Below are 21,762 nucleotides of genomic sequence, written 5' to 3' on the forward strand. Positions count from 1 at the left end.
ACTCATTCAAGGGTTTTTCTTTATCTTCTACATTGTAGAATAATAGTGAAGACATCAAAACTATGAAATTCCACATATAGAATCATGTAGTAACCAAAACAAGTGTTAAACAAATCTAAATATATTTTAATATTTGAGATTCTTCAAAGTAGCCACCCTTTTGCCTCGATGACAGTTTTGCACACTCTTCACATTCTCTCAAGCAGCTTCATGAGGAATGCTTTTCCAACAGTCTTGAAGAAGTTCCCATATAATATTATGCTGAGCACTTGTTGGCTGCTTTTCCTTCAGACTGTGGTCCAACTATTCCCAAACCATCTCAATTGGGTTGAGGTTGGGGGATTGTGGAGGCCAGGTTCTCTGATGCAGCACTCCATCACTCTCCTTCTTGGTTAAATAGCCCTTACACAGCCTGGAGGTGTGTTTTGGGTCATTGTCCTGTTGACAAACAAAGCAGACAGGGTGGCGTATCGCTGCAGAATGCTGTGGTAGCCATGCTGGTTAAGTGTGCCTTGAATTCTAAATAAATCACTGACAGTTTCACCAAAGCACAGCACCCCCACACTATCACACCTCCTCTTCCATGCATCACGGTGAGAACCACACACGTGGAGATCATTTGTTCACCTACTCTGCGTCTCACAAAGACAAGGCAGTTGGAATCAAAAAATTACAAATTTGGACTCATCAGACCAAAGGACAGATTTCCACCAGTCTAATGTCCATTGCTCGTGATTCTTGGTCCAAACACATCTTCTTATCAGTGTCCTTTAGTAGAGATTTCTTAGCAGAATTTCGACCATGAAGGCCTGATTCACGCAGTCTCTGAATAGTTGATGTTGAGATGTGTCTGTTACTTGAACTCTGTGAAGCATTTATTTGGGCTGCAATCTGAGGTGCAGGTAACTCTAATGAACTTCTCCTTCTCCTCTGGGTCTTCCGTTCCTGTGGCGGTCCTCATGAGTGCCAGTTTCATCACAGCGCTTGATGGTTTTTGTGATTGAAATGTTCTGTATTGACTGGCCTTCATGTCTTAAAGTAATGATGTTAATCTTTACTTATTTGAGCTGTTCTTGTCATAATATGGACTTGGTCTTTTACCAAATAGGGATATATTCTGTATACCACCCGTACCTTGTCACAACACAACTGATTGGAAAGAAATTCCACAAATTAACTTTTAACAAAGCACACCTGTTAATTGATATGCATTCCAGGGGACTACCTCATGAAGCTGGTTGAGAGAATGCCAAGCTGTCATCAAGGCCTACTTTGAAGAATCTCACATTGAAAAGTATATTTTGATTTATTTAACACTTTTTTGGTTACTACTTGATTCCATATGTGTTATACAATGTGGAATATAGAAAAACCATTGAATGAGTAGGTGTGTCCAAACTTTTGACTGGTACTGTATATTTATATATATTCTTTTATATACTGTTGCTAAAATTCCAAATCAAATATCCAAGTGATACATAGTATGCCCATTTTAAAACAATTCCATTACAACAATTCCGATTATAACCCCCCCCTCTCTCAACTCTAAAGAATTAAGTAATTTGATCTATTAACCTGTTGCTTCTACTCGGGACGCTTGCGTACCAACTAGAGCTCTGGAAATGCAAATGCGCTACGCTAAATGCTAATAGTATTAGTTAAAACTCAAAAGTTCATTAAAATACACATGCAGGGTATCGAATTAAAGCTACACTCGTTGTGAATCCAGGCAACAAGTCAGATTTTTAAAATGCTTTTCGGCGAAAGCATGAGAAGCTATTATCTGATAGCATGTAACACCCAAAAAGACCCACAGGGGACGTAAACAAAATAATTAGCATTTCGGCGTTACACAAACCGCACAATAAAATAGAAAACATTCATTACCTTTCACCATCTTCTTTGTTGGCACTCCTAGATGTCCCATAAACACTATTTGGGTCTTTATTTCGATTAAATCGGTCCATATAAAGCCTAGATATCGTTATATGTAGACTGTGTGATAAACGAAAACAACATTGTTTCAAAACGTAACGTCATTTTTTAAAATTCAAAAAGTCGACGATAAACTTTCACAAAACACTTGAAATACGTTTGTAATGCAACTTTAGGTATTAGTAAACGTTAATAAGCGATAAAATTCATCAGGAGGCGATGTAAAGATCATTAGCTGTCCGTCTGGAAAAATGTCCGGCTAGAAACTCAACGAAAATATCCGGTCCTAGACCATAGGAGATACGGTGCCCTGCATGTGTTTGACCAAGAAAAAACTCGAAGGGAAATGACAAGACTCTAGACACCGTGTGGAAGCTGTAGGTACTGCAACCTCAGTCAATTAATTGTGGTTCACCTTTATCAATGGGTTCAAGTAGCGCATGGATATATTTTCCCATTTTCAGTGATCAGTTTTTCCTGTGCTTTTCGATGTAAATGCCGTTCTGGTAAAGCCACAGCAGTGATTTAACCAGTTTTATAAACGTCTGAGTGTTTTCTATCCACACAGACTAAGCAAATGCATATACTATATTCCTGGCATGAGTAGCAGGGCGCTGAAATGTTGCGCGATTTTTAACAGAATGTTCAAAAAAGTAGAGGGTCGACTTAAGAGGTTAATTGATACTTAATTAATATTAATTGAGAGATTTAAATGAATGCAAACAATTCCACTGAACTCTCTAGGTGTTGAAAGTGATATCAGAACCATCTGTCACTTACTTCTTCATCTGATGTCCCAGTCCAAACCGGTCTTTAGTCGACACCTGGAATACGTCCACCGTGGGGACCGGTCCATTCAGGTACTGTGTCAGAGAGCAGTGTAGACGCACGATCACCGGCTCCCTGCGGATCACGTCCCACGCCAGGGCTATTTCCTCCTGACGACCAAAACAAAATCACAAACATGTCTTCTGCTTTTCTTTTTTTTTGACTTATTGTTGTTTGCCTTGTTTGATTGGCAAGGCAAACAAAGAAGCTAAGCGTCAGTATAGAGACAAAGAGTCGCAATTCAACAGCTCAGACACAAGAGGCATGTGGCAGGGTCTACAGTCAATCACGGACTACAAGAAGAAACCCAGCCCAGTCACGGACCAGGATGTCTTGCTCCCAGACAGACTAAATAACTTTTTTGCCCGCTTTGAGGACAATACAGTGCCACTGACACGGCCCACAACCACAACCTGCGGACTCTCCTTCACTGCAGCCAACGTGAGTAAAACATTTAAACGTGTTAACCCACGCAAGGCTGTAGGGTCAGACGGCATCCCCATTCGCGTCCTCAGAGCATGCGCAGACCAGTTGGCTGGTGTGTTTACGGACATATTCAATCAATCCCTATCCCAGTCTGCTGTTCCCACATGCTTCAAGAGGGCCACCATTGTCCCTGTTCCCAAGAAAGCTAAGGTAACTGAGCTAAACGACTACCGCCACGTAGCACTCACTTCCGTCATCATTAAGTGCTTTGAGAGACTAGTCAAGGACCATATCCATATCACCTGACACCCTAGACCCACTCCAATTTGCTTATCGCCCCAATAGGTCCACAGACGACGCAATCTCAACCACACTGCACACTGCCCTAACCCATCTGGACAAGAGGAATACCTATGTGAGAATGCTGTTCATCGACTACAGCTCAGCATTTAACGCCATAGTACCCTCCAAACTCGTCACCAAGCTTGAGATCCTGGGTCTCAACCCCGCCCTGTGTAACTGGGTACTGGACCTCCTAACGGGCCGCCCCCAGGTGGTGAGGGTAGGTAACAACATCTCCACCCCGCTGATCCTCAAAACTGGGGCCCCACAAGGGTGCCTTCTGAGCCCTCTCCTGTACTCCCTGTTCACCCACGACTGCGTGGCCATGCACGCCTCCAACTCAATCATCAAGTTTGCGGACGACACTACAGTGGTAGGCTTGATTACCAACAACGACGAGACGGCCTACAGGGAGGAGGTGTCAGGAAAATAACCTCACACGCAACGTCAACAAAACAAAGGAGATGATTGTGGACTTCAAGAAACAGCCGAGGGAGCACCCCCCTATCCACATCGACGGGACAGTAGTGGAGAGGGTAGTAAGTTTTAAGTTCCTCGGCGTACACATCACGGACAAACTGAATTGGTCCACCGACACAGACAGCGCCGTGAAGAAGGTGCAGCAGCGCCTCTTCAACCTCAGCACTCACAAACTTCTACAGATGCCCAATCGAGAGCATTCTGTCGGGCTGTATCACCGTACGGCAACTGCTCTGCCCTCAACCGTAAGGCTCTCCAGAGGGTAGTGAGGTCTGCACAACGCATCACTGGGGGCAAACTACCTGCCCTACACCACCACTACTAGACACCTAAACCACCCGATGTCACAGGAAGGCCATAAAGATCATCAAGGACAACAACCACCCGAGCCACTGCCTGTTCACCCCGCTATCATCCAGAAGGTGAGGTCAGTACAGGTGCATCAAAGCTGGGACCGAGAGACTGAAAAACAGCTTCCATCTCAAGGCCATCAGACTGTTAAACAGCCACCACTAACATTGAGTGGCTGCTGCCAACACACTGACTCAACTCCAGCCACATTAACAATGGAAATTGATGGAAATTGATGAAAAAGATATCACTAGCCACTTTAAACAATGCTACTTAATATAATGTTTACATACCCTACTAGAGGTCGACCGATTATGATTTTTCAAAGCCGATACCGATTATTGGAGGACCAAAAAGAGCCGATACCAATTATTGGAGGACCAAAAAGAGCCAATACCAATTATTGGAGGACCAAAAAGAGCCGATACCAATTAAACAAAACGGCCAATTTTTCTATTTTTATATTTGTATTAATGGCAATTACAACAATACTGAATTAACACTCATTTTTAACTTAATATAATACATCAATAAAATCAATTTAGCCTCAAATAAATAATGAAACATGTTCAATTTGGTTTAAATAATGCAAAAACAAAGTGTTGGAGAAGAAAGTAATAAGTGCCATGTAAAAAAAAAAAAAAAAAAAGCTAACGTTTAAGTTCCTTGCTCAGAACATATGAAAGCTGGTGGTTCCTTTTAACATGAGACTTCAATGTTCCAAGGTAAGAGGTTTTAGGTTGTAGTTAATTATACTATTTATAGGACTATTTCTCTCTATACCATTTCTATTTCATAGACCTTTGACTATTGGATGTTCTTATAGGCACTATAGTATTGCCAGTGTAACAGTATAGCTTCCGTCCCCCTCCTCGCCCCTACCTCGTTACCCATCGCTCCACAGAAGTCGCGCCGCGGCCCTTGCAGCGCAAGGGGAATAACTACTCCAAATCTAAAAGCGAGTGACGTTTTAAACAGTATTAGCGCACACCCAGCTAACTAGCTAGCCATTTCACATTGGTTACACCAGCCATTAGGCTGATAGGCTTGAAGTCATAAACAGCGCTGTGCTTGCGAAGAGCTGCTGGCAAAACGCACTAAAGTGCTGTTTGAATGAATGACTACGGGCCTGCTGCTGCTCAGTCAGACTGCTCTATCAAATCAGACTGAATTATCACATAATAACACACAGAAATATGAGCCTTTGGTCATTAATATGGTCGAATCCGGAAATTATCATTTAGACAACAAAACGTTTACAAACCGTTCGGTATTTTATCTAACGGGTGGCATCCCTAAGTATAAATTTTCTTGTTACATTGCACAACCTTCAATGTATGTCATAATTACGTAAAATTCTGGCAAATTAGTTCGCAATGAGCCAGGCAGCCCAAACTGTTGCATATACCCTGACTCTGCGTGCAATGAACTCAAGAGAAGTGACACAATTTCACCTGGTTAATATTGCCTGCTAAACTGGATTAGTAGTTATAACTAGTGATTATGATTGATTGTTTTTTATAAGATAAGTTTAACGCTAGCTAGCAATTTACCTTGGCTTCTACTGCATTCGCGTAACAGGCAGGCTACTCGTGGAGTGCAATGGTTAGAACGTTGGACTAGTTAACTGTGCGGTTGCAAGATTGGAACCCCTGAGCTGACAAGGTGAAAATCTGTCGTTCTGCCCCTGAACAGGGCAGTTAACCCACAGTTCCTAGGCAGTCATTGAAAATAAGAATGTGTTCTTAACTGATTTGTCAAATAAAAGGTATAAAAAATGAAATAAAAATGAAATGCTAAATAAAAAAACAATCGGAAGTCAGCACCCAAAAATGCCGATTACCGATTGTTATGAAAACTTGAAATCGGCCCTAATTAATCGGCCATTCCGATTAATCGGTCGACCTCTATACCCAACATTACTCATCTCATATGTATATGTATATACTGTACTCTACATCATCTACTGCATCTTTATGTAATACATGTATCACTAGCCACTTTAAACTATGCCACTACATTACTTGTCTCATATGTGTATACTGCACTCAATACCATCTACTGTATCTTGCCTATGCCGTTCTGTACCATCACTCATTCATATATCTTTATGTACATATTCTTTATCCCTTTACACTTGTGTCTATAAGGTAGTAGTTTTGGAATTGTTAGTTAGATTACTCGTTGGTTATTACTGCATTGTCGGAACTAGAAGCAACAAGCATTTCGCTACACTCGCATTAACATTTGCTAACCATGTGTATGTGACAAATTTGATTTGATTTTTAATTATTTTAACATGGAGTCAATACACTAAACCATGTTATCTAACTGGTGCAGACCTACAAGGTTAACATGGGGTCAATACACTTGTGTGCCTGAATTATATTTTTCAAAATGGTCAAATACATTTGAAATGCCAGCGTTAAGCTCATCAGATCAAAACTGACAACATGAAAGGATATAATAATACTATAATAATACTATAATACTTACATCTAGGAAACTGACGTCGACGTGGAGATCAATGTCCACATCGTCGATGGCGCCGTATTCCCTACGACAGGTTAGGAAGATGAACAGATTTCACTTCTCCTATGGTCACATAAAGACACCTTCAGTCAGAGTCAACATGCATATTGTTGAAAACATGGGGGATTTCCGCATTGTCTCTTGGCTACTTTGATATCTCAACATAGAAATGCCACAAAGAGGCTGATCGAGAGCTTTTTTCATCTTGAAAACATGTTTGAAGTCGTATATCAGCATTACAATGAAAATGCATTATTCAGCACAGCTACCCTTTCATATCTTATTCTCAGCATAGAATGGTGCACTACGCACGAGCGCGCGCGCACACACACACACACACACACACACACACACCCCTGGAAGACCAGCTCTCTACTCTGTGATGAGTCATCCAGTAGGCCCTGCCATACACCACCAACCACACTGACTCACCCCCCCACCCCCTCCCCATTCCACAGGGATGCTGGCCCATGTTGACTCCAATGCATTCCGCAGTTGTGTCAAGTTGGCCAGAAGTCCCTGACCAAAGGCCCTTCTCCCCCGCTCACTCAGTTTGGCTGGGCAGCTTTTGGTGGTTCAGTCTTGGTGGTTCAAAACGTCTTCCATTTAAGAATGGGAACCTTCAATGCTGCAGAATGATGGAGGCCACTGTGTTCTTGGGGACCTTCAATGCTGCAGACATTTTTTGGTACCCTTCTCCAGCTCTGTGCCTCAACAAAATCCTGTCTCGGAGCTCTACGGAGAATTCCTTCAATCTTATGGCTTGGTGTTTGCTCTGACATGCACTGTGAACTGTGGGACCTTATATAGATAGGTCTGTGCCTTTCCAAATCATGTCCAATCAATTGAATTTACCACCGGTGGACTCCAATCAAGTTGTAGAAACATCTAAAGGATGATCAATGGAAACAGGATGCACCTGAGCTCAATTTCGAGTCTCATGGGAAAAGGTATTTGTTTTAAATTTTGTATAAACTTGCACAAAAAAAAATGAACGTATATTGGCTTTGTCATTATGGGGTAGTGCGTAGATCAAATTAGGATTTATCATTTATTTAATCAATTTTAGATTAAGGCTGTAACGTCACAAAATGTGGAAAAAGTCAAGGAGGTCTGACTACTTTCCGAATGCCCTGTATATTATTATTACCTGAGAGGTACTGCGTGGTGTCCCTGTATATTATTACTACCTGAGAGGTACTGCGTGGTGTCCCTGTATATTAGTATTACCTGAGAGATACTGCATGGTGTCCCTGTATATTATTATTACCTGAGAGGTACTGCGTGGTGTCCCTGTATATTAGTATTACCTGAGAGATACTGCATGGTGTCCCTGTATATTATTATTACCTGAGAGATACTGCGTGGTGTCCCTGTATATTATTACTACCTGAGAGGTACTGCGTGGTGTCCCTGTATATTAGTATTACCTGAGAGATACTGCATGGTGTCCCTGTATATTATTATTACCTGAGAGATACTGCGTGGTGTCCCTGTATATTACCTGAGAGATACTGCGTGGTGTCCCTGTATATTATTATTACCTGAGAGGTACTGCGTGGTGTCCCTGTATATTATTACTACCTGAGAGGTACTGCGTGGTGTCCCTGTATATTATTATTCCCTGAGAGATACTGCGTGGTGTCCCTGTATATTACCTGAGAGATACTGCGTGGTGTCCCTGTATATTATTATTACCTGAGAGGTACTGCGTGGTGTCCCTGTATATTATTATTACCTGAGATACTTGGTGTCCCTGTATATTATTACTACCTGAGAGGTACTGCGTGGTGTCCCTGTATATTATTATTCCCTGAGAGATACTGCGTGGTGTCCCTGTATATTACCTGAGAGATACTGCGTGGTGTCCCTGTATATTATTATTACCTGAGAGATACTGCGTGGTGTCCCTGTATATTATTATTACCTGAGAGATACTGCGTGGTGTCCCTGTATATTACCTGAGAGATACTGCGTGGTGTCCCTGTATATTACCTGAGAGGTACTGCGTGGTGTCCCTGTATATTAGTATTACCTGAGAGATACTGCGTGGTGTCCCTGTATATTATTATTACCTGAGAGATACTGCGTGGTGTCCCTGTATATTATTATTACCTGAGAGATACTGCGTGGTGTCCCTGTATATTATTATTACCTGAGAGATACTGCGTGGTGTCCCTGTATATTATTACTACCTGAGAGGTACTGCGTGGTGTCCCTGTATATTATTATTCCCTGAGAGATACTGCGTGGTGTCCCTGTATATTACCTGAGAGATACTGCGTGGTGTCCCTGTATATTATTATTACCTGAGAGATACTGCGTGGTGTCCCTGTATATTATTATTACCTGAGAGATACTGCATGGTGTCCCTGTATATTACCTGAGAGATACTGCGTGGTGTCCCTGTATATTATTATTACCTGAGAGATACTGCGTGGTGTCCCTGTATATTATTATTACCTGAGAGGTACTGCGTGGTGTCCCTGTATATTAGTATTACCTGAGAGATACTGCGTGGTGTCCGTACATCTCCCGGACCGCAGCCAGGTCCACCTCCAACTGGGGGTGCTTGTGGAGCTCGCCATCAGAGTTCACCTATCAGAGAGAGATGTCAATAAATCAATGAAACGTGTTTTAAAGCCCCCCCCACCCCACCCATCAGCAGTATAGTCAAAGCTCTTCACATTTTTTTAGACCCCAAAGAGCAAAGAGAATCACAGTGAACAGCAAACATCTCCCTAGAAGGACAATACCTAGAAAGGACCCGGACTCAGAGGGGAGACCTGAAAGGCTTTTTATTTTATTTTTAAGTTTGCCCTCCCCTCCACTAAAATGTAATGATTGGACAGATTTCTAAAGAGACACAAAACACGACCAATCAGCTGCTCAGGACATGTTGTGCTTTTGTCTGGCAAGATCAACCTACAGCAGAACAATAATCAGATGTGTTTGACAACCTACAGTATTGTCAAACTGTGCAAAACTGATTGAATCGATGTTGTTTCCACGTTATTTCAACAACTAAACTCAATGTGATGATGTTGAATCAACGTGGAAAAAACTGATTGTATTTGTAAAAAGTCAAATCAATGTAAAGGAAATGGTATATATTTTTTTCACTCAACTTTTAATATATCAAATCAAATTTGATTTGTCACATACACATGGTTAGCAGAAGTTAATGCGAGTGTAGCGAAATGCTTGTGCTTCTAGTTCCGACAATGCAGTAATAACCAACAAGTAATCTAGTTAACAATTCCAAAACTACTACCTTATAGACACAAGTGTAAGGGGATAAAGAATATGTACATAAAGATATATGAATGAGTGATGGTACAGAGCGGCATAGGCAAGATACAGTAGATGGTATTGAGTGCAGTATATACATATGAGATGAGTATGTAAGTGGCATTGTTAAAGTGGCTAGTGATACATGTATTACATAAGGATGCAGTAAATTATATAGAGTACAGTATATACGTATACATATGAGATGAATAATGTAGGGTATGTAAACATTATATTAGGTAGCATTGTTTAAAGTGGCTAGTGATATATTCATTTCCCATCAATTCCCATTATTAAAGTGGCTGGAGTTGAGTCAGTGTGTTGGCAGCAGCCACTCAATGTTAGTGGTGGCTGTTTAACAGTCTGATGGCCTTGAGATAGAAGCTGTTTTTCAGTCTCTCGGTCCCAGCTTTGATGCACCTGTACTGACCTCGCCTTCTGGATGATAGCGGGGTGAACGGGCAGTGGCTCGGGTGGTTGCTGTCCTTGATGATCTTTATGGCCTTCCTGTGACATCGGGTGGTGTAGGTGTCCTGGAGGGCAGGTAGTTTGCCCCCGGTGATGCGTTGTGCAGACCTCACTACCCTCTGGAGAGCCTTACGGTTGAGGGCGGAGCAGTTGCCGTACCAGGCGGTGATACAGCCCGACAGGATGCTCTCGATTGTGCATCTGTAGAAGTTTGTGAGTGCTTTTGGTGATAAGCCAAATTTCTTCAGCCTCCTGAGGTTGAAGAGGCGCTGCTGCGCCTTCTTCACGATGCTGTCTGTGTGGGTGGATCAATTCAGTTTGTCTGTGATGTGTACGCCGAGGAACTTAAAACTTACTACCCTCTCCACTACTGTTCCATCGATGTGGATAGGGGGGTGTCCCCTCTGCTGTTTCCTGAAGTCCACAATCATCTCCTTAGTTTTGTTGATGTTGAGTGTGAGGTTATTTTCCTGACACCACACTCCGAGGGCCCTCACCTCCACCCTGTAGGCCGTCTCGTCGTTGTTGGTAATCAAGCCTACCACTGTTGTGTCGTCCGCAAACTTGATGATTGAGTTGGAGGCGTGCGTGGCCACGCAGTCGTGGGTGAACAGGGAGTACAGGAGAGGGCTCAGAACGCACCCTTGTGGGGCCCCAGTGTTGAGGATCAGCGGGGTGGAGATGTTATTGCCTACCCTCACCACCTGGGGGCGGCCCGTCAGGAAGTCCAGTACCCAGTTGCACAGGGCGGGGTCGAGACCCAGGGTCTCGAGCTTGATGACGAGCTTGGAGGACACTATGGTGTTAAATGCCGAGCTGTGGTTGATGAACAGCATTCTCACATAGGTATTCCTCTTGTCCAGATGGGTTAGGGCAGTGTGCAGTGTGGTTGAGATTGCATCGTCTGTGGACCTATTTGGGTGGTAAGCAAATTGGAGTGGGTCTAGGGTGTCAGGTAGGGTGGAGGTGATATGGTCCTTGACTAGTCTCTCAAAGCACTTCATGATGACGGAAGTGAGTGCTACGGGCGGTAGTCGTTTAGCTCAGTTACCTTAGCTTTCTTAGGAACAGGAACAATGGTGGCTCTCTTGAAGCATGTGGGAACAACAGACTGGGATAGGGATTGATTGAATATGTCCGTAAACACACCAGCCAGCTGGTCTGCGCATGCTCTGAGGGCGCGGCTGGGGATGCCGTCTGGGCCTGCAGCCTTGCGAGGGTTAACACATTTAAATGTTTTCCTCACGTCGGCTGCAGTGAAGGGGAGTCCGCATGTTTTAGTTGCGGGCCGTGTCAGTGGCACTGTATTTTCCTCAAAGCGGGCAAAAAAGTTATTTAGTCTGTCTGGGAGCAAGACATCCTGGTCCGTGACGGTGCTGGTTCTCTTTTTGTAATCCGTGATTGACTGTAGACCCTGCCACATGCCTCTTGTGTCTGAGCCGTTGAATTGAGATTCTACTTGGTCTCTATACTAACGCTTAGCTTGTTTGATAGCCTTGCGGAGGGAATAGTTTCCAGTCACCTTGCCCTGATTAAAAGCAGTGGTTCGCGCTTTCAGTTTCACGCGAATGCTGCCATCAATCCACGGTTTCTGGTTTGGGAATGTTTTAATCGTTGCTATGGGAACGACATCTTCAACGCACGTTCTAATGAACTCGCACACCGAATCAGCGTATTTGTCAATGGTGTCGTCTGACGCAATACGGAACATATCCCAGTCCACGTGATGGAAGCAGTCTTGGAGTGTGGAATCAGATTGGATATAAATTCAATGACATTGTGATTTTTCTTTGTGAATTTCACGTTGAATTCAACCAAAATTGTATCAAAACTAGACGTTGAAATCTGTGCCAAGTGGGTATGCTTTAATCTGAACGCTACAAATACTCGTGGAGAACAAAAAAGTTTCACTGAGCAGGACTGTCTTTGTCCCATGTAGCACCCTATTCCCTATGTAGTGCACTACATTTGACTAGAATAGTAAAAACGAGGGTACTACATAGGGATAAGATAAGGATGCCATTTGGGAGACAAACTGTATAAACAACCAGCTAACTCAATGTGTCATCTCCTGTTCTATTTCATTGGCCGGTTCAATTCCTGGGAGGAGCTAAATGAAATCCAATATATTCACTGGAATATCAACAAACAAATTCTCCCTAGAGCTGTCCAGACACATGAAGTCTCCTAGAGCTGTCCAGACACATGAAGTCTCCTAGAGCTGTCCAGACACATTAAACATGAAGTCTCCTAGAGCTGTCCAGACACATTAAACATGAATTCTCCTAGAGCTGTCCAGACACATTAAACATGAATTCTCCTAGAGCTGTCCAGACACATTAAACATGAATTCTCCTAGAGCTGTCCAGACACATGAAGTCTCCTAGAGCTGTCCAGACACATGAAGTCTCCTAGAGCTGTCCAGACACATGAAGTCCCCTAGAGCTGTCCAGACACATGAAGTCTCCTAGAGCTGTCCAGACACATGAAGTCTCCTAGAGCTGTCCAGGCACATTAAGTCTCCTAGAGCTGTCCAGACACATGAAGTCCCCTAGAGCTGTCCAGACACATTAAGTCCCCTAGAGCTGTCCAGACACATTAAGTCCCCTAGAGCTGTCCAGACACATTAAGTCCCCTAGAGCTGTCCAGACACATTAAGTCCCCTAGAGCTGTCCAGACACATTAAGTCCCCTAGAGCTGTCCAGACACATGAAGTCTCCTAGAGCTGTCCAGACACATGAAGTCTCCTAGAGCTGTCCAGACACATGAAGTCTCCTAGAGCTGTCCAGACACATGAAGTCTCCTAGAGCTGTCCAGACACATGAAGTCTCCTAGAGCTGTCCAGACACATGAAGTCTCCTAGAGCTGTCCAGACACATGAAGTCTCCTAGAGCTGTCCAGACACATGAAGTCTCCTAGAGCTGTCCAGACACATGAAGTCTCCTAGAGCTGTCCAGACACATGAAGTCTCCTAGAGCTGTCCAGACACATGAAGTCTCCTAGAGCTGTCCAGACACATGAAGTCTCCTAGAGCTGTCCAGACACATGAAGTCTCCTAGAGCTGTCCAGACACATGAAGTCTCCTAGAGCTGTCCAGACACATGAAGTCTCCTAGAGCTGTCCAGACACATGAAGTCTCCTAGAGCTGTCCAGACACATTAAGTCCCCTAGAGCTGTCCAGACACATTAAGTCCCCTAGAGCTGTCCAGACACATGAAGTCTGCTAGAGCTGTCCAGACACATGAAGTCTGCTAGAGCTGTCCAGGCACATGAAGTCTCCTAGAGCTGTCCAGTAAAACAACAAGTCTCCTACAGAGCTGTCCAGACACATGAAGTGAGAAGAGCTGTCCAGACACATTAAGTCCCCTAGAGCTGTCCAGACACATTAAGTCCCCTAGAGCTGTCCAGAACATTAAGAAATAAAAATAAGAGCTGTCCAGACACATGAAGTCTCCTAGAGCTGTCCAGACACATTAAACATGAAGTCTCCTAGAGCTGTCCAGACACATGAAGTCTCCAGAGCTGTCCAGAGGGACATGAAGTCTCCTAAGAGCTGTCCAGACACATGAAGTCTCCTAGAGCTGTCCAGACACATGAAGTCTCCTAGAGCTGTCCAGACACATGAAGTCTCCTAGAGCTGTCCAGACACATGAAGTCTCCTAGAGCTGTCCAGACACATGAAGTCTCCTAGAGCTGTCCAGACACATTAAACACAAAGTCTCCTAGAGCTGTCCAGACACATTAAGTCTCCTAGAGCTGTCCAGACACATTAAGTCTCCTAGAGCTGTCCAGACACATGAAGTCTCCTAGAGCTGTCCAGACACATTAAACATGAAGTCTCCTAGAGCTGTCCAGACACATGAAGTCTCCTAGAGCTGTCCAGACACATGAAGTCTCCTAGAGCTGTCCAGACACATGAAGTCTCCTAGAGCTGTCCAGACACATGAAGTCTCCTAGAGCTGTGCAGACACATGAAGTCTCCTAGAGCTGTCCAGACACATTAAACATGAAGTCTCCTAGAGCTGTCCAGACACATGAAGTCTCCTAGAGCTGCCAGACACATGAAGTCTCCTAGAGCTGTCCAGACACATGAAGTCTCCTAGAGCTGTACAGACACATTAAGTCCCCTGGAGCTGTCCAGACACATTTAAAACAATAGTGGAGTTAATGTGTCATAATTATTTGCTTTAAAACTAGGGGTGTGTCAAGTACTCGGACAAAACGAGTATCGTAACGGATAGAGAATTTTCCCGAAATACAATTATGACAAGTATTTTTAGTAATTATGAATGCCAGCACACATCTCTCTTTCACTCAAACAGTATGAAGCACTGTGTTTTCTCAACAACTATTGGCTAGTTCTTCTGTCTGTAAAGAAACAGGGCGGGGGTGTCAGTTGAGCCTGCTGTCACAATTGGATTAGAATAAGCCACTCCTCCACTGCTCTCATTTCCCCAGACAGACAACAGACGATGCGCTGTTTCGGTCACTGTCTCAGGACACAAGTCTCTCCTTCTCCAAACATCATGCATGAATCAGAATCCATAGCTAGGTCATTTATGTTCAAATCTAGTTACTTCCTGTCAACTGAGGCCATTTGGTTGTTGTGGTCTGTCTACTTGGCGTTGTTCAGCAGTACTACTTCCTGTATAATTATTAAATTCCTGACCACGTCTGTCATTATGTAGTGATCCAAGTCATTATGTAGTGATCCAAGTCATTATGAGGTGATCCAAGTCATTATGTAGTGATCCAAGTCATTATGTAGTGATCCAAGTCATTATGAGGTGATCCAAGTCATTATGAGGTGATCCAAGTCATTATGAGGTGATCCAAGTCATTATGTAGTGATCCAAGTCATTATGAGGTGATCCAAGTCATTATGAGGTGATCCAAGTCATTATGTAGTGATCCAAGCCATTATGTAGTGATCCAAGCCATTATGAGGTGATCCAAGTCATTATGAGGTGATCCAAGTCATTATGTAGTGATCCAAGTCATTATGTAGTGATCCAAGCCATTATGTGGTGATCCAAGTCATTATGAGGTGATCCAAGTCATTATGTAGTGATCCAAGTCATTATGAGGTGATCCAAGTCATTATGAGGTGATCCAAGTCATTATGTAGTGATCCAAGTCATTATGAGGTGATCCAAGTCATTATGAGGTGATCCAAGTCATTATGAGGTGATCCAAGTCATTATGTAGTGATCCAAGCCATTATGTAGTGATCCAAGTCATTATGAGGTGATCCAATGAGGTGATCCAAGTCATTATGAGGTGATCCAAGTCATTATGTAGTGATCCAAGTCATTATGTAGTGATCCAAGTCATTATGTAGTGATCCAAGTCATTATGAGGTGATCCAAGTCATTATGTAGTGATCCAAGTCATTATGTAGTGATCCAAGTCATTATGAGGTGATCCAAGCCATTATGTAGTGATCCAAGTCATTATGTAGTGATCCAAGTCATTATGAGGTGATCCAAGTCATTATGTAGTGATCCAAGTCATTATGAGGTGATCCAAGTCATTATGAGGTGATCCAAGTCATTATGTAGTGATCCAAGTCGTTATGGAAGACTCGAGGCTGTAATCGCTGCCAAAGGGGCGGCAGGGTAGCCTAGTGGTTAGAGCGTTGGACTAGTAACCGGAAGGTTGCAAGTTCAAATCCCCGAGCTGACAAGGTACAAATCTGTGGTTCTGCCCCTGAACAGGCACTCACTGTTCCTAGGCCGTCATTGAAAATAAGAATTTGTTCTTAACCGACTTGCCTTGTAAAATAAAGGTAAAATTTTTTTTTTTTTTTTTAAATGTAGTGATCCAAGCAAGTCATTATGTAGTGATCCAAGCCCATGCTTGCTATTATTATTTCTACTGGCCCAGGCACGTTGACCGAGCGCCATGTCATTACAAAATAAAAATGTTTACTTTGATTGTACAAATGTTGCGGCGTAAGTGTCAGCAGAGTATCACATTTACATTAGTATTTAGACCCTTTACTCGGTACTGTGTTGAAACACCTTTGGCAGCGATTACAGCTTCGAGTCTTCTTGGGTATGACGCTACAAGCTTGGCAGACCTGTATTTGGGGAGTTTCTCCCATTCTTCTCTGCAGATCCTCTCAAGCTCTGTCAGGTTGGATGGGGAGCGTCGCTCTACGGCTATTTTCAGGTCTCTCCAGAGATGTTCGATCGGGTTCAAGTCCAGGCTCTGGCTGGGCCACTCAAGGACATTCAGAGACTTGTCCCGAAGACACTCCTGCGTTGTCTTGGCTGTGTGCTTAGGGTCGTTGTCCTCTTGGAAGGTGAACCTTCGCCCTCAAGTCCTGAGGTTTTCATCAAGGATCTCTGTGCGTTGCTCCTTTCATCTTTGCCTCGATCCTGACTGGTCTCTCAGTCCCTTCGGCTGAAAAACATCCCCACAGCATGATGATGCCACCACCATGCTTAGTTGTAGGGATGGTGCCAGGTTTCCTCCAGACGTGATGCTTGGCATTCAGGCCAAAGAGTTCAATCTTGGTTTAATCAAACCAGAGAACCTTTTTTCTCATCGTCTGAGAGAGGCTTTAGGTGCCTTTTGGCAAACTCCAAGCAGACTGTCATTTTCCTTTTACTGATGAGTGGCTTCCGTCTGGCCACATGAAGGCCTGATTGGTGGAGTGCTGCAGAGATGGTTGTCTTTCTGGAAGGTTCTCCCATCTCCACAGAGGAAATTTGGAGCTCTGTCAGAGTGACCATCAGGTTCTTGGTCACCTTCCTGACCAAGACCCTTCTCCTCCGATTGCTCCGTTTGACCGGACGGCAGCTCTAGGGCGAGTCTTCCACAGTTCTGTGCCTCGACACAATTCTGTCTCGGGATTTTACCTTTATTTTACTAGGCAAGTCAGTTAAGAACAAATTCTTATTTTCAATGACGGCCTAGGAACAGTGGGTTAACTGCCTGTTCAGAGGCAGAACGACAGATTTGTACCTTGTCAGCTCGGGGATTCGAACTTGCAACCTTTCGGTTACTAGTCCAACGCTCTAACCACTAGGCTACCCTGCCGCCCCCGACATGCACTGTGCTTTTCCAAATCATGTCCGATCAATTGAATTGACCAACTCTAATCAAGTTGTAAAAACATACGTTTACTGGTTATGATGAGATCAGCACACATCTATTTAAACCATTGATTATGTTATTGACAAAGAAAACAATAACTACAGTAAACCTACTGACATCAAGTAAACATTATCTAGGCCTACAACCATTCATGGATTTTAAGCTAGCCTGAGGCTAGTACTTTTCAGACCAGGCTAGTAGAAAACATGACATTTTGACACTGGCAAGTGACATCGTTGTCTTTTCAAATATCCTATGGCATATTTTGTACATGGGGCTAGTAAAAGAAAATGGTGGTCGACTGGCTAGAGCCGAACATCCTTAAAATGACTTCCCCTGCCTTCTCCCCACACTACATAATCAAAGATCCAAAGAATATCAATCATCACAGGTATATGAAACAATGTTTTATTAATTACTCACTCTGTAATTGTTTATGACAGCTTCAACATTATGTAAATTAAAAACCCACGAGTTACCCTCCCCAATCTAGGAGGTTATAATAAGGAGTGTTTTATCTCGAGGCTTTTAAAGAACAGCCAATAGGGCCCATACATAATGTGTTGCTGACGTGACACGTTTCCCAAAGCCTCACCACAGGGCACACGCACACACACAATACACACACAACACACACACAACACACACACAATACACACACACACAATACACACACACACACAATACACACACAACACACACAACACAACACAATACACACACAATACACACACAACACACACACACACACACAACACACACACAACACACACACAACACACACACACTACCCATCAGAGGAAGACGGCCATATTACGGTGCCTGACTTTGCAACAGGAAAGGCATTTAATTCTAAAGCCTGTCACGCGAAACAATTTGGACGCAATTTATGTTGCAGATGCACATTCCCAAGTGACATGCTGATACACGAAGCAATTCAAACAAAATGTAAATTGCAAAGCAACATCCAATGATTTCATAAATGATTTGTTTAACCAAATGTTTGGTAATTGTAACAGCATCGAGACACAAAATGCTGATTGTACAATTTAGATAGCTAGCCAAAAATGTTGCCCATTTGCAAAACTGTGTTTTACCAAGCTAGTAATGAGCTAAGCTAGCTAGCTGTAGTCATGTTGGAACAATGTCAGTTGAAAATGGACAGAGAGAAAAGGTCTGGTTTCACTTTTAAAATTACACATTTATTGACTGCCAGACCATATACATAAACCACGACTAGCCATGCTGTCTAGGATTTGTTTTATTTATACATTTCCCATTTGGCATGTCTCTTTTCATCTTTTCGTCCTGCTTTGCGGCAGCACCGACACCTGTGTTGGCATGACAACTGGGTCGGAGTTCAGAACGGAACGATATGACGTGTCATGTGAACTGTTTTTTCTGCTCACTGATTGGACATTGCATACAGACAATTGAGTGAAATAGGATTGATTTCTATCGCTGGCGATGCAATGCAACTAATTTGCGGGGGAAATTGTTTGAGTGTGACCCAGAAGCAAGCAACATAAATTTAGTCCAGATTTTGCTTCGCGACCGACGGGAGGCATCAATCACAATCTTTAAAACAGACTCGCTGCTCTCACAGAAACGAACTAATCACTCAAACAAACTTCAGAAACTGTCGCTTTGTCACAAGAGGCCGAAACAAAGTTCACCAATCAACAGTTAGGAGGAGAAGGAAGGAAAGAGACGATGAGAGAGAGAGAGAGAGAGAGAGAGAGAGAGAGAGAGAGAGAGGCAGCCGTCGCTCATCAGAACAGCAGTATATTTCCATACGGAAAGTCACTGGCGACAGAAACGTCCCACTACGGTGAATGAGGAGCCTCGGGTCTCTTTCTGAGTGAGCGGACTGAAAATATAAACAAGCTTTATATACTTGATGAGTCTAGGACCACTTTAGGGAAATCTGCCATGGTGGAGAAGCCAGGGGAGGTCTGGACCTTTGATTTCTGCCTTCTCCTTAGTCTCTCACTCGATATAAGGAGTTCTACTTACTGCCACTGTAGCTACGGGGGTGGTTTCCTGGACACAGATTAAGCCTTGACCCGGACTAAGAAAAAACAACATTCTCCAAAGTGCCTTTTTAGTCCAGGACTAAGCTTAATTTGTGTCTGGGGAAACCTTCCCTAAGAAATCTACTGCCTCTGTAGCTAAGAGAGGGCTGAACACTCGCGATCTAATGGTTTGATAAGTTATAGCAGTTGTTATAGAGGAGATGAGGCTTGATGCTTACCTGACCTCCATAGTAAAACTCCTCAGAGTCAGCATCCCCCTCAGAGTCCTCCTCTATGGCATAGTGGCACTGGGGGAAGTTAGACATGTTATTACACACTATTACACCGTTACTACACCCGTTATTAACTGTTATGGCTGGGGGGGGGGGGGTGTCTGAGATGTGTGCTAGTCGTTTAAACACTATTACACCATTACTACACCCGTTATTAACTGTTATGGCTGGGGGGGGGGGTGTGTCTGAGATGTGTGCTAGTCGTTTAAACACTATTACACCATTACTACACCCATTATTACAGTTACTACACCTGTTACTACACTCTATTACACCATTACTACACCCATTATTACACACTATTACACCATTACTACACCCATTATTACAGTTACTACACCTGTTACTACACACTATTACACCATTACTACACCCATTATTACAGTTACTACACCTGTTACTACACTCTATTACACCATTACTACACCCATTATTACACACTATTACACCATTACTACACCCATTATTACAGTTACTACACCTGTTACTACACACTATTACACCATTACTACACCCATTATTACAGTTACTACACCTGTTACTACACACTATTAGTTACTACACCCATTATTACACATGTTAGTACACCCGTTACTACACACTATTACACCACTATTACACCACTAAACTATTACACCACTATAATATTACACCACTATAATATTACACCACTACAATATTACACCACTATAATATTACACCACTACACTATTACACCACTATAATATTACGCCACTAAACTATTACACCACTATAATATTACGCCACTATAATATTACACCACTACAATATTACACCACTATACTATTACACCACTACAATATTACACCACTATACTATTACACCACTACAATATTACACCACTATACTATTACACCACTATACTATTACACCACTACACTATTACACCACTATACTATTACACCACTATACTATTACACCACTACAATATTACACCACTACAATATTACACCACTATTACACCACTACAATATTACGCCACTACAATATTACACCACTACAATATTACACCACTACACTATTACACCACTACAATATTACACCACTACAATATTACACCACTACAATATTACACCACTACAATATTACACCACTACAATATTACACCACTACAATATTACACCACTACAATATTACACCACTACAATATTACACCACTACAATATTACACCACTACAATATTACACCACTACAATATTACGCCACTACAATATTACACCACTACAATATTACACCACTATACTATTACACCACTATTACAATATTACTATACTATTACACCACTATACTATTACACCACTACAATTACACCACTATTACACCACTACAATATTACACCACTATAATATTACACCACTACAATATTACACCACTATTAATATTACACTATAATATTACAATATTACACCACTACAATATTATTACACCACTACAATATTACACCACTATTACAATATTACACCACTATTACACCACTACAATATTACGCCACTACAATATTACACCACTACAATATTACACACTATTACAACACTATTACACCACTACAATATTACACCACTATTACAACTATTATTACACCACTACAATATTACACCACTACAATATTACACCACTACAATATTACACCACTACAATATTACACCACTACAATATTACGCCACTACAATATTACA

At 42.7% G+C, this 21,762-nt stretch overlaps 1 protein-coding gene across 9 annotated transcripts in view; it reads right to left on the reverse strand.

The window, feature by feature from the left end:
• Positions 1-21,762, reverse strand: part of LOC115122797 (poly (ADP-ribose) polymerase family, member 8) — a 100,492-nt gene that overhangs the window by 27,848 nt on the left and 50,882 nt on the right. For all 9 annotated transcript variants that reach the window (XM_065026917.1, XM_065026914.1, XM_065026915.1 and 6 more), the window contains 4 exons: positions 20,012-20,080; positions 9,398-9,492; positions 6,859-6,919; positions 2,716-2,873 (listed from right to left, as the gene is read on the reverse strand). In XM_065026917.1, coding sequence (XP_064882989.1) covers positions 2,716-2,873; positions 6,859-6,919; positions 9,398-9,492; positions 20,012-20,080 — 383 coding nt within the window. The remainder of the gene's footprint in view (positions 1-2,715; positions 2,874-6,858; positions 6,920-9,397; positions 9,493-20,011; positions 20,081-21,762) is intronic.

This window comes from Oncorhynchus nerka, linkage group LG13, assembly GCF_034236695.1.
Source record: "Oncorhynchus nerka isolate Pitt River linkage group LG13, Oner_Uvic_2.0, whole genome shotgun sequence".
Classification (NCBI taxonomy): Eukaryota; Metazoa; Chordata; class Actinopteri; order Salmoniformes; family Salmonidae; genus Oncorhynchus; species Oncorhynchus nerka.